Source organism: Copadichromis virginalis, linkage group LG1 (assembly GCF_057382275.1).
Source record: "Copadichromis virginalis isolate Kocher_CV1m ecotype Utaka linkage group LG1, C_Virginalis_male_GT1.1, whole genome shotgun sequence".
Lineage (NCBI taxonomy): Eukaryota > Metazoa > Chordata > Actinopteri > Cichliformes > Cichlidae > Copadichromis > Copadichromis virginalis.
The window spans coordinates 26,395,750-26,409,471 of record NC_140618.1 but is presented as its reverse complement, the minus strand read 5'-3'; the positions used below and the strand labels follow the sequence as shown (position 1 = coordinate 26,409,471).

Below are 13,722 nucleotides of genomic sequence, written 5' to 3'. Positions count from 1 at the left end.
AACGGAAAAAATTGCAAATGACTTCAGAGGTGAATGATTTAGGCCGTCATCAATCCATTGAATGACTTGGGAAATGTTAGGGTGGGCTTAACAACTGTGCAGATCATACTGAGGCTGTGACAGTGAAATGAAATGGAGATGATAATGCTTCATACCTGATATGACAGAGCAGTCAGAAAATACTCATTTGTGTGTGTGTGTGTGTGTGTGTGTGTGTGTGCGCTTGTGTATGCACACGAACACACAGATGTATTAAGAGGGCACTGGTAGGTCTTCATGAGGCCTTTAGAGGGCACTACTCCACTGAGAAATAGACCATCCTGTTACATTCATCCCCACAGGCCGGTACACACTGATTAACAGAGGCTTCTAATCAATTATAAACCTTTTCATGTATTGTCAGTAACTTTTGATTTCCAAATGTGTATACTTGCACGTTCTCTCTGCGGGGTGTGTTCCTTTCTTTGTGAAGAGCAATTGGCCAGTATGTTGTAGATGCTGGTGCTCATACAGGGACACTTGAAGTGATCTTGGTATAGCAGGGATAGAGGAGGAGAGAACAGCCTAATGAAGTCTGTTAATTTGCTGCTATCAGAATGAAAGTCTCAGACTAATTATGGCCCTGGGTCATCTAGTCTGGATCACAGAGAGAGGTGGCCCTGGATGGTTCGCTTTGATTAGCTCACTCAAAATAGAGCCCCTCACTTCATTACTCTGATCTCCCTCTCTGTCTCACACTCACTGGCGCTCACAAAACTCTGGTGGAGAGGTTAGTCCATGTGCAAACAGACTAGTCGAGCTGTCATCGCTTTGCTGTTCAGGATGGAGGAGTGTATGCATCGATGAGGCGGAGAGGGAAAGGTGAGGGCAGGGTATGCATAGTCCAAGTAACTACTGGACATGTGTCTTATGTCTCTCATGCTCTCTGTCAGGCTGACTGAAGTTCAGGACATATCTGGATCCGAAGCATATAGTGAGTCAACAGTCAAACTGTGCAGCTGGTTTGACTGTTCTCCTTTCCTTCTGTTGACTGTAGAGTTGACAGATGTGTCGGAATGGTGGATTTGTTCACTTGCTGCAGACAGCCCCCCTCCTGTGCATCAGATGTCTCACAGTGGATTTTGCTTCAGGCAGTTTTGTGTGTCTGTGTGTGTGTGTGTGGTGTCTGCACATTGAATTTCAAGGCCCCTTGAATTATCCCTGCCACAGAAACCCCTTTAATAGCAGTGATTTAAACTTTACCTGCATGACTGCCTTGATTGGCTATTGGAAACAACACACTGATTTAATTAGCCTTTCAAGTCTGTGGCCCTCTCAACTTTCCCCTCGCTGTGCGCTTATCTGCTTCCTCGGAGGAGGCGATTGTGCCACTATATCATTCCATAAATAATAAAGGCACATAGGAAGCGACATAGACAAACACAAGATGAAATGACGTGCACTCGCATGTTTTCCAGTAAGGTGTTTTTTTTTTTCTTTCTCTGATTAGAAATCCAACCTGATAAAATAAAGTGGTGATCCGAGTGTAAAAGGCTGGGGCAAGGGAAGAAAGTAGGCTGTGTGTGTGTGTCTGAGAGAGAGGTGGGGTGGGGGATATAAGGTGTTACTTGCTTGTCTCTGAGGCCTGCCTGTCATGTCAGTCATGCTCTTTCACAGCAGTTTTATTTCTTCCACCACTCCCTTTAGTGCTTTGATGGCACAATTCACTGGTACTGCCTTGTGGGAAGCACTGCTGTGGTTGGGGATGTGTGTGTGTGTGTGCACGCAGGGGTGCACGTGGGTGTGCATGTGTGTGCAGTGTCACACATTGTCATATTTTTTTATCAAACTTTTTATTAAACTGTGCCAGAGATTGGATAAGAAGTACTCAGTAGAATTATTACAAGCAAGGTGAGCAGAGCAAAACTCTTTCAGAATTCTGGCTTTGGATCCTCATCTGACCCTGCAACTGAACATTACTGTGCTTTTCTTCAGAGAATAACACAACTTCTTCTTTTTATTGTGTACCCATTTATGGTTTTTTTTTGTTTTTTGTTTTTACAAAAACACAAATTCAGGTTCATTGTCACTTTTGGAATAATTCAGAATCCCTTTTCCCCTAAGGATCCTACACTGGAGGCAAAGAAATTGAGACGGCCATTCATCTTTGTTTTGTTTTTCATACTTATCTGTCCTCCTCCTTTGTCCACCGTCCCGCCATCACATTGACATTTATCACAAGCCTTCATGAAGAGACTTCTCACACTATGTGACGTTTGCTGTGGCAGAACAGAGCCATTTTCTCATTGCTGGTGTCTGTTCCTAATGCACTGCTCTCTGCTGTCTTGTGATTGACTCCTGCTTTCCGTTTTCTGCGTTATCTGATCTCAGCTCCTGATCTTAACAGTGGTTTTAGTCGATGGCTGGGTTTGTAACTTGCCTCTTCCTGTCATGCTCTGATTCCATCTCTCTCCCTCTCTGAACAGGTGCAGCTTTTTATTCCTGTGATGTGTCATCTTTTTACACTTATTAATCCACTCGTCATTAGGTCTTAAAATATCTACTCTAGTCGCATCATACCTACGCTGTGCTCCTGTTCTGCTTTCGCTAGATGTGTAATGGGATGCAGACTCCCCACTGGTTTTCTCTCACAAGTGCATCCTTATCTTTCCTACTTCCTGGGTGATAGCGTAATCTGATAACTACAACTGTTGCCACTCCCTCTGATTGATTAACCACTGACCTCTGACCCTCCTGCAGGATATTTTAATTGGCTGATGTATAATGAGCAGGCTTCCCTGAAGAAGAGCTGTTTTAAGGCCAAAGAGGATAAGAGGGTGATGCTGGAAGGGGGCAATCCAATTAGCTGATTTAACCGATAACACCTGAGGTAGCTGTGTGCGTGCGTGCGTGTGCGTGCGTGTACTGTGTGCGTGCGTACGTTGGAGTAATGTAATTTCTATCTTTCTATCTCACTATCTCTTATACAATAGAGATGTCTCTAGCCCTTATGTGAGGACGCTTCATAGATTGTGACATAGCCAAGTGTGTTTGTGTGCTGAAACGAGGTTGTTGATACTCTGTTGTTATGTGTTTGAGAGTCTCTGTGTACTTCGTAATAAATACGATTTTGTCGAACTGCATGACGAATAGATCAATACAACATCTTAATGTAGTAAGCTAGAGGCGAGTTAGGGCTTTCCTCTTAGTACATCTCAATATTCAGGATTAAAAAAAATTATCTGGTGAATTACAAAACATGACGCTGTACATTTTGTCATTATTTATTTAAGAAGAATTAAGACAAAACCCTTACTTACCCTTAAAAAGGTAATCAGCAGCCAGGTGCTGCTAATCAAATGCACTTGATTAATTGAGTAAGTGTGAATGTCTCTATAAAAACAGAGGTTTTGACAGTTGGCTGGTCTGGAGCATTCAGGTTTGTGTTTACTCGATGCCAAAGAGCAAAGTTGTCACTAATGGTATTAGTGAAGCAACTGATGCTCCCCAACAATCTGGGAAGGGTTATAAGTTAATTTCCAAATCATTTGAAATCCAGCATGCTGTAGAGAAATATCATTTGCATGTGGAGAACATTCAGGACAGATGGCAATCTTGCCAGAGATGGACTTCCCAGCAAATCCACTACAAGGTCAGATGAGCTAGCCTTTTCTCTCTAAATAGAACATAGCAGCATGGCTTAAGTTTACAAAGTTGGATCTAAACAAACCACAAGACTTCTGGAACAATGTCATTTGAACAGATGAGACCAAAGTGGAGACGTTTGGCTATAATACATATCATATTTGGCAAAAAGCAAACGCATCCGCACCGAAACCTCACACCAGCTGTCAAGCACAGTGGTGAAGGGCTATTGATTTGGGCTTGTTTTTCATCCGTAGAACCTGGGCACCTTGCAGTCATTGATACAACCCTGAACTCCTCTGTATATCAAAGTATTCTCGAGTAAAATGTGAGCCAGTCTGTCGGACAACTAAAGCTTGGCTGAAACTGGGTCATGCAACAGCACAATGATACCAAACGCAGCAGCAAAACTCCTACAAAAAGATTTGCTGCTGAAAAAGAGTGAAATCAAAGTGCTGTAATGGCCCAGTCAAAGTGTAGACCTCAGCCTGAATGAAATACTGTGGCGGGACCTTCAGAGAGCTGTGCATAAATGAATGAACTGAAGCATTATAAACATTATAAAGAAGAGTGAGCTAAAATTCCTCCACAAGGTTGTGACAGACTAATGAAATCATACAGAAATCAATTGCTTCAAGTTATTGCCACTAAAGGTGGTTCTAAAAGCTACTGAATCATGGGGTGCATTTTGAATTAGTTTTTCCTCAGTGAATAATGACACACTGACATATGTCATGTGATGTTGTTACCTACCATTTTTTTGTTATGTCCTGATATGTCAAACCATTGAAATGGCATAGGGTGTGTGTTCTTTCTGACTGTATGTGTGCTTTAAAACTTTGTTGTAAGTAAACTGTTGAGTTAACATGAATTATTATTCTAATGGGAGATAAATGCACAGATCCATTTAGCTTCTGTAAAATGTTGAATGCAGAAAAAAGTGGAAATTTATTCCCATCTTCATACAAATTTGCTTGTCTTCTTTGGAAACATTTCAGCCATGTTTAGAGCTGCAATATCAATAACAAAAAGGACATGCATACTATAATACAGAGTTTCTAAATGTCACACAAAAGCTGCACAAACACACACATTCACATTGCTCGTTTGTCCATTCAACTATCCAAAAGGTGTTATACTACCATTATTGATGAGGCTAGAAACACAAATGTGATGTTAGCAGTTGTGGTTAAAGACTACCTGATTTGGGGAAAGGAGTTGGGAAGCTATGAAAGTAAAGCATACATCATTTTTCATTTGATCTAGTGAATATTTGTCTGTTAAACCCACTCTTCCAAGTCAGATTTTAGAGCGTATTTGTGGTTTCCTTTCTCTTTGTGTTTCACGCTGCAGTGGACAGGAAGCATTCTTATAAAAATGTATTTTCATCTCTCTCCTCTATCCATGGTACACATTTTTCACTGCCCCACCCCACCCCTCCCCTCCCTTGTGTCTCTTTTGCGTTTTGCTCTCTCTCTCTCACATCGAAGACTGTGAGGAGAATGTACTGGCAGAGGAACCACGTAAGTCCAAGGATTGCTCAGTGTGTGGCCGTGTTTGTGTATTTGTGTGTGGTGCGCCATACTGTAGGTGTTCATGTTTGTGGACATCATACCAGTCTCTTCATGCGGGGGTTCACAGCATACCTCTTCACTTTTTAATTAGATACAGAATCCCTGAAAGAAGACTGAGTCCATGTGGAACAGCAGAAATACCTTTTCCTGTGGATTAACCCGTGTGCTCCTCTGATCTGTTCCCCTCCTCTCCTCTTCTCCTCTACTTTCCTCCCCTCTCCTACCCTCTCACCACATACACGATAATTACAGCACCAGACAATTACCCCGAAAACTCCTGGGATGCACATTTTGTTCTCTTAATCTGGTCTCTTAAATAATTAAAACCAACCATGAACTCCTCTTTGTGATCGTGGCTCAAGAGTGTGTGTGAATGTGAGTGTGAGAGAGATGTGGGTGTATGTGTGTGAACAGATGTGGAAGCATACATCTCTGTGTCGTCTCATTGGCTTTCCTATCTACCAACAGCTCTGTCACAATCCCACCTACCTGCCTCCACGTGACCCTAAAGCAGATTTACCTTCACCTATAACATCTCTGCCGAATGTGCAACTCTGTGCTTACGGGCCCCGTACCTTAATCTCTCAGTGGTGTGATGAGAGAACTTCCCCATAATCCCTTTCTCCATGCTTCTCTACTCACATGGCATCATATCATTGAGTCATTCTTCGCTTGCAAAAATATGTAAATATATACAACAAAGGCTTGCGGAAATATTTTGTGAGCCTGTTAGAAATAGCTGACATGTTAAAAATTTGACATATTTACACTTAATGGAATATTTCAACTCAGCAAATAAATAAATATAATGCATCTGAACTTTCTCCACCACCTAGTTAATCTTTTTGCTGTTGTTCTCTTCTTTATGTTGTACTGATATCTAAATGTTATAATTGTGCTGTTTCCAAGTGTGTGTGTTTCATTCATGCTTCATTTGTCTAAATTCTGCCTATGTGTGGTGGCTGCAGTTTAATATTTCTGTCTTTATCAGCTAAAAAAGAAGAGGAGGATACAGAGGATAAGAAATCCATAAAGAAGAGAATTAAAGAGCTGAAGGTGCTCGATCCAAAGATTGCACAGAATCTGTGTAAGTATTTGTTTCCTTTCTATCTACTCCTAAAAAAGGGCAGATTTATATACATTTATAGAGAAATTTGGTATGCTTTACACCTTAGCATGTTGCTATGGCAATTAATACACACAGACAGTTCATGTGAACCTGGCCTTTGCCACATATGACTCATCTCTTCACACGGACCTAATTAACAACGTTAAAGATCCATTAAGGAAAGAAGGAAAAAAGAACTTCTCTCTCTTTCTTTCTTTCTTCCTTCCTTCCTCCCTCCCTCCCTCCCTCCCTCCCTCCTCTCTCTCATGCATTCACACACGCATGCTTGGTCTGAAAATGACGGTTTAAAAAACACCCGGCATTAATGAGGATCCAGCTGATCTCTTAAGCACTCTCAGATCTTAGCACCTCATTGGCTTATATCACATGGAGCTGTGACCTTTGTTTCACGTATTAAAAGAAAATGAGTCTAATCAGCCCAGTAACAGTGATAAATCATGCAGCAGAAATTAGAGAGCAAGGGGGAGGGGAAGGGGGAGTTGGTGGTTTATGTGGTCCACCATAGGAGGTAAAGAGTCTAAAAGCTTTGATTGAGGTTTGAGAAGGACTGAGAAGGGGTTTTATTTCTGTTTTATTTCTGTTACTTGATTGATGCCATCACTGTTAAGATACTGAGATACAGTGCAAATTTATTCTGCCTAATGAATTGTACTAAAATTTTCTCATTACCAGTTACAGCCGGGAGCTTATATCACAGTCGTGTCACATTTTACGTATGCTTTAAGAAGAGAAGGGCTAGTTTGTCAGTAAAACCTCAACCTAATATATACAGGTTTTTAAAAAAAAAAAAAAAGATTCATCATTTATTGGACGTGTGTTTAAACTTCAGTTTAATCCTTGCACATGCTGTTTCTTTTTAATTCTTCTCAGTTATGTACTGTGTAGTAGTTGGCCTCCTGAAGTCCTGTGGGACAATTGGATACGTGCTCGTGGTTGTCGTCTGTGGTGCTCGAGAGGCGCCTCTTGTGACTGTAAAGTCCCATGCGGGAGTTGAAGTCCTTCTGGTCCTGTTCACAGGAATAAGAGATGACTAGTCTTTTAAGCTGACTTTTTTAGGCCATTTTCTCAAACTGTTGTCTTTTAAAGCCCTGCAGGGCCTTCTGGATTTCAAGCTGCAGGTGTTTCTGTCTCTTTGTAGCTTTAAAGTCAAGTGAACGCACGTCTTTGTAGCATAGCAATCCTGTTGGTTGTCCACACAGGAGATCTTTGGTGAGGCTGCTATCCCTTTATGTGATACTTATGCCAGGGATAGAACATGCCTGGGCAACTTGTCTTTCCAAGAGTTGCAAAGTACTAAGCAAACACACCACTATAAAAAGATTTCCTGGTGAGTCTGTGTGTATACTTTTTGGGGTTTTTTTTGTCCATCTTCATTTCATCAGGCTTGCCAGGTGGTTTTCAACACCATGTAGGGAGGTCTCTCTCTAGGCACAGGGTGTCTGAGAAACAGCACACTGAGGGATATGAATTCATGGATGGGCTCAGGTTTTTGGGATTCTATGGTGATATGAGAGGATATCTTGGTTCATAACATTTGTCTTTGTAACTTGATTGTTACGCCAAAGTTGGTGCTCAACCTGAAATAAAAAGTTATTATTTCTGTCCCCACAACTTTAAAAATGATTTAACCCAGTAGAGCAAAAAAGTGTGCAAAACAAAAGGTACATTCTTGTTTTCAAAAGTTCATGCTCTCCTGTATATGCATAATGTAATGTTGTAACATACTTCACATACACACTTACATGCAGAACACTCCAAAGTGTTCAACCTAAAACATGCTCAATAATTTTAAATGATTTTTTTTAATGTGTTTCTGCTTGTGAGACTAATAACTAGCCCTGACGAGGCATGCACCATACCTTTGCTAGTCCTAACTCTTGCTTGAAAATATCATGGTTGCTAAGCCAATACATTTAAAATTAAAATCATTTTTTTTAAAGACAGAAAGAAAAAATGAAGACATCGCTGGCTGAGTGGGTCAGACTAACCTGTTTCATAAGATTTGTGTGTACTGTTTTATTTCGCATTGTTCTTTTTTGTGTGTGTTTGGTTGTTTTTTCTGTTCTTTTATGACCAACTGTCTCATATCTCAACATTACAGCTCAGCTGTCAATCTTTTCTCCATTTGCCACATCTCTCCCCCCCTCCCACCTGTAGCCATCTTCCTAGGCTCCTTCCGCATCCCTTATCAGGAAATTCGACGCATGATAGTGGAGGTCGATGAAGAGCAACTCTCTGAACCTATGATCCAGGTATGCTGTTTAATGAAGCCATAGAGCCTCCGTTACTTTAGTGGATGACTTTCTCGTTCCACCCAACTCTGGACCTAGCTAGCTGTGAGATAAAAGAGAAAAAAATATTGAAACTAGTCAATGCTCAACTTTTCACCTTGAGGCTGGAAGTATATTTTTAGTTTTGCCCTTCTCCTACTCAGCTGGTCAGGTTCAACTCTTTGTCTATTGTCTTGATTAGTTGTCTATCTTAAAACAGCATGTAGCCCAAGGCTAAAGCGTTGGGCATCTGTAAAGCCTGCAGTACAGCAGGTGTGGAAACAGTTGGTGAGCACAGGCAGTATGTCAGTAAAAAATAAATAAGCACTTTGCTGATGTTTAGCTGAATTTTTTTTTGTTTTGTTTTTTTTTGTTTGTGTTTATAAGTGCTTTACCAGCTTTTTGGCTATAACTTCAATGTGTTTATGCCATCTGTATACCTCACACTTGGCACTGACTTACTCTGTTCATCCAATCCATCTGTCTGTCCTTCCATGTATGTGTCAATCTCTGTTTTTCTATCTTAACAACAATTCAATGGACCAGTGTGGTTCATTTCAGTTGTATCTACTGTATAAAGCTACATAGTCTTTGCTTGGTAATAAGATATTTTATCATAGTAACAAAGCTCACCACATGGCTGAAACACACCAACAGAGACAACGCCAAACAGAACAGCAGCAGGTTAGCTGTCTGTAAATTTCTGTATATCCTTCCCGCTTCTCACTCCCTTTCTTCCTTTTCTTTGTAGAACCTTGTAAAGCACCTACCGGAGCAGGAGCAGCTTAATGCGCTGGCCACATACAAAAATGAGTACTCTAATTTGTCAGAGCCTGAGCAGTTTGGGGTTGTGGTGAGTACACACAAATGTACAACACACACAAACATCTGTCAACTTCCCACCAACTGCAGATATACAGCACAAAAATGACCTTTCCTTTATATTTCCTTATTTATTGCCGGAAGACCTCAGACAGTGTGCCTATTATCGTTGACGATGCTATTAAACACAAGTGTATTAAGAATTAAATAGTTTATCAGAGCCAAAAAATGCATATTTGGTGTAATAAAACGTAATATTTGAATGTTTTAGTCAAGTAAACTTGTCTTGTATTCTTTCTCGGCGTCTTATTTCAATGAAAACACACACAGAGAACACTTTCATGTAATTATCATAATCCTGAGCTCTTTAAAATTCTATCTTTTAAAGCCTTAAGAGGAAAGATGGGACACCTGTGGACTGGTGCACTAATTTATGCACATTAAAGAGCAGCACTTCTGCCTCATTATGTCAGCATCATTTTCTTAAAGACTAAAGGAGGTTTAGTCAGAATTATGCATGAGAGGTGTCACTTATGTATTTTTATTTTTCTACCTAGCGACCACCTTATGGACAAAAACATAACTCATCTTTTGTATCTTGTTCAATGAGGAGACGAGAAAAAAGGAGAGCCTGCTTATATAATGAGGTTGTGCTACTCGTGTGGGCCCACAAAAGCTCAGGTTCAAAGGGATTTTTTTAATGTACTTTTTTAATATTTACCATTGTGTAAACATTCACTTTTTTATTTTCAGTCAACACCACTTTCAATTGATCTTTAACTCAGCCTTGTGCACAGTAGTATTTTGTTTTCAGGTCTGTCTTGCCTGTTGTAAAAGCTTAACACAAGGTCACCACCATAGTTGCTGAGTATTCCTGCAGCTATGTGAATAAGTTCACTGTTCTTTGTGACAGTAAGTTGAGGAACTAAAGCGCTTAATCTCAAAATATAAATTTCCACATAACTCATCTATATCAGTCAATGAAAGCATATTTTAATGTCTTTAACAGAAGCCATATGCATGCCTGTAATTTTTTGTAAATCACTTGCAGTTAATGATTATTCCGCATCACTCCTGAAATCTGAGGAATGTTTATTAGTATGTGCATTCTGCTGGCTGAGCTGTAGTTAAAATCCTCGGGACTAATGCTTTTTTCATCTTTGATTTTATTTGTTGTTGACAGTTGATGGGAATATTTATTACATGCAAGTTTTCAAAATATTTACTATAGAGAGAGAGAGGGGGGGAGAGGGAGAGGGAGAATCTTTAAATTCAATGTTAATGTTCTGACACTTCAGATAAGGATATCAACAGAGCTGTCTTTTCCTTCTCACTATCACCTCATGGAAATAGTGTTTGGCAGTAAATGAGCTAGATTTTCCATAAGTCCACTCTTTTGTGTGTGTGTGTGTGAGAAACCATCTCCTCAACTTGTCAGTATAACCTCCCAGTGCCCTGTGTAGGCCAGTGGGAGCAGCTGCACACATTCAATTTGCAGATGATCCGGTGTGTTTTGCTCCATTTCTTCTTTTTCTGATTATTTTTTTCTCGTTTAAATATCTTTATCACATAATTCATCCCATCTCTGGGGTTCGTTTCAGCATTATGTTTTGTTCGTGTGGACCTTGCTTTTTCTTAATTCTGTTATATAATTCTATTCCTCTTTTTTTTGTTGCCCGCCCTCTCCTTTTATGTGCGACAAATACACGGACACAAAGTGCACACAGACCAGCACACACTGACTGAAATAGTCATTTGATAACATTACAGTAGCTATAATTAAACCCTTGATGGAGGACATCAAACCGCACAGCCAGCTGTTGTGTGAAACAGACAATTGGAACCTGCACCCCTCCCTCCCGCCGCACACACATACACAATCACTGTGTCGGCCAGGTCCTGGGCCCAATGCAATATTTTCCAATTTTCTCTAATTGTGTGAGAGTGGTAATCCAAGGCAGCCTATTGTATATTCCACCCCTCCACTGCCTGCCCTATATGGACACTAACTCCACAATTAACTTACCAGACCTGGGTCCCAAATCAAATCACTGCCAGCATCTATTACTACTGCCTAGCAACACTTTCCAACATGCTGGTTGCATAAATGTCTTTTAAATTAGATCGTCTGAATGTGAGAGTGTGTCAAATGTGTTATTGTAGTTATTTTAAGTTTGACTGTTCTTTGATGTGGTTTGCTCTCCTTGACATCATTTCCCATCCTTTTCTCATCTCCTTCCTCATTCTCTTTTCTCCGAATCCCTTTTCCCCCTACTATCCCTTTTCCATCTATGCCTTCTTGTTTTCTTGTTTCCACCTTGACTTTGTTGCCTCCCCAGATGAGCAGTGTGAAGCGGCTGCGTCCTCGCCTCAGCCACATCCTCTTCCGGCTTCAGTTTGAGGAGCACGTAAATAATCTGCGACCAGATATTCTGGCCGTAAATGCCGCATGTGATGAGGTCAGGAAGAGCCGCTCCTTTGGCCGCTTATTGGAGCTGGTGCTACTACTGGGGAATTACATGAATGCGGGCTCTCGAAACGCCCAATCATATGGCTTTGACCTGAGCTCCCTTTGCAAGGTAAGGGTTGAAATGCTGACCCTAATTTCAACTGTTCACACACAGTTTGTAGTCAGTCATCCCTTCAGTGTCAAATGTTCAACAGGAGTGATGCTAGTTCAATAAACTTTCTCAAGAGATACACAGCTGTGTTTGCAGTCAGAGTTCTGTAACAGAAATATAATTTATTTTTTACTGACCTCAACTAAATGATTTTTTAGGCCTTTAGTTGAAGCTAGCCTGATAGATTCTCCTTATTTTCATTATTGCGCTCTCATTTTATGTCCTCAAAAACCTTGAGTTAAAATGGTCATTTCCTATATGGATTGCTTTTTTCTGCCAAATGTACAAGCCAAGAGCGTTAACAGTGATTAGACTAAAGAAAGAATCGGTATACATTATGGGATTTATGTATATCTGTGTCTGTACCAGACACTACGTGTAGCGGTGTCTCTCTCTTTGGTCACCTTGTCTGAGCCTTATCAGTAAACTGATCCAAAGCAGCTGCTGTAATGAGACATTTTATTTTAAACCATTTCATTTGATTGAACACTATCAGAGTTTTCCTTATCATCTGGCCTCTATCAAAGCATTTAAGCCCACCGAGTACTTTAGTCTCATTCTTCTGCCCAGAAAAGATAACTGAAACTCAAACCACTATCCCTTTTGAAAGTTCACACAACTTCGCCGTGGCAATACTAGTGCTTCTTGGACAGAGACGTATCCAACACCTGTAACTCAGGATTTTATGCGGCATGAAAACAGAACATGAAGTTTGTAATAGTGACGGGAAGAATGGGGTGCAAGTCTCCTCCAGTGGTTACATTACAGCTGTTGGCACACCCACTGCAGTTTCCACAGTAACGAGCACTGCTGTCATTTGTCACTGCCACCTCTTTACCCTCCTAGACTTGGATGCTGATGTTCATATAAATACAAGTACAAAGGCAAACACTTGTACGAACATGATGGATTAGATGCATTAGGACAACAGTAATATCAGTTAATAGGAGACTGTTAAGGATTTAAAACAGTAGTTTCTTTTGTCTGCGTATGTTGTCTGAAGGAAGGTTTACGTTGTCACGGGCAGGATATATAGAGGAAGACATCTCCTTCGCGCCATACCCAGAGTTTGACAACTTAATTCCACGGCACACTCCACAGCACAGGAAAATTGCATCCATCCCAAATGTAAAAGGCAAAATGTTTACATTGTCATCTACGATTACCATCCATCTAAATTCAAAGAGGGACCTTTTGTGAGTGAGCACTTGCAGCTTTTATTAAAAAAAAAGGGGGGGACTGGGGAACAGAAATGAAAAGAGAGATGAGAATGTTTGATTAGAGGAGATAATACAAACATGATTAAACCCAGCGGGTCTGAGTACACTGCTGTCTACCAATAGATCACCTAGAGAGATGCACTGCAACACACTCTGCAGGAGGCATGTTTGGCAGGGATGCTGATAGACATCTTGGAATTAGCCTGTTTAATAAAAAAGGAAGAAGAACAAAGAAATGAGAAAAAAATCAATGATGGAAATTTATCAGGGAAATATAAAATATTTGTTACTTTTGGCAATAAATGGGCACCAAGTGCAGGGAGCAGGAACACATCTGCTACGTAATCACGAGACATAAAATCATGTGTGGCACTGTTAACACTCAGCATTTGTTAAGCTAGAGCTCAGAACTGCTTTGAGTAAGTACAGTAGATGAAGGACAATGACTTCTTTTTCCAATTA

General features: G+C 40.6%; 1 protein-coding gene across 7 annotated transcripts in view; it reads left to right on the top strand.

The window, feature by feature from the left end:
• The window catches only part of LOC146718866 (protein diaphanous homolog 3-like), a 173,755-nt gene that overhangs the window by 58,167 nt on the left and 101,866 nt on the right, over positions 1 to 13,722 (top strand). For all 7 annotated transcript variants that reach the window (XM_085456713.1, XM_085456679.1, XM_085456695.1 and 4 more), the window contains 4 exons: positions 6,190 to 6,285; positions 8,485 to 8,579; positions 9,349 to 9,450; positions 11,759 to 11,998. In XM_085456713.1, the coding sequence (XP_085312839.1) occupies positions 6,190 to 6,285; positions 8,485 to 8,579; positions 9,349 to 9,450; positions 11,759 to 11,998 (533 nt within the window). The remainder of the gene's footprint in view (positions 1 to 6,189; positions 6,286 to 8,484; positions 8,580 to 9,348; positions 9,451 to 11,758; positions 11,999 to 13,722) is intronic.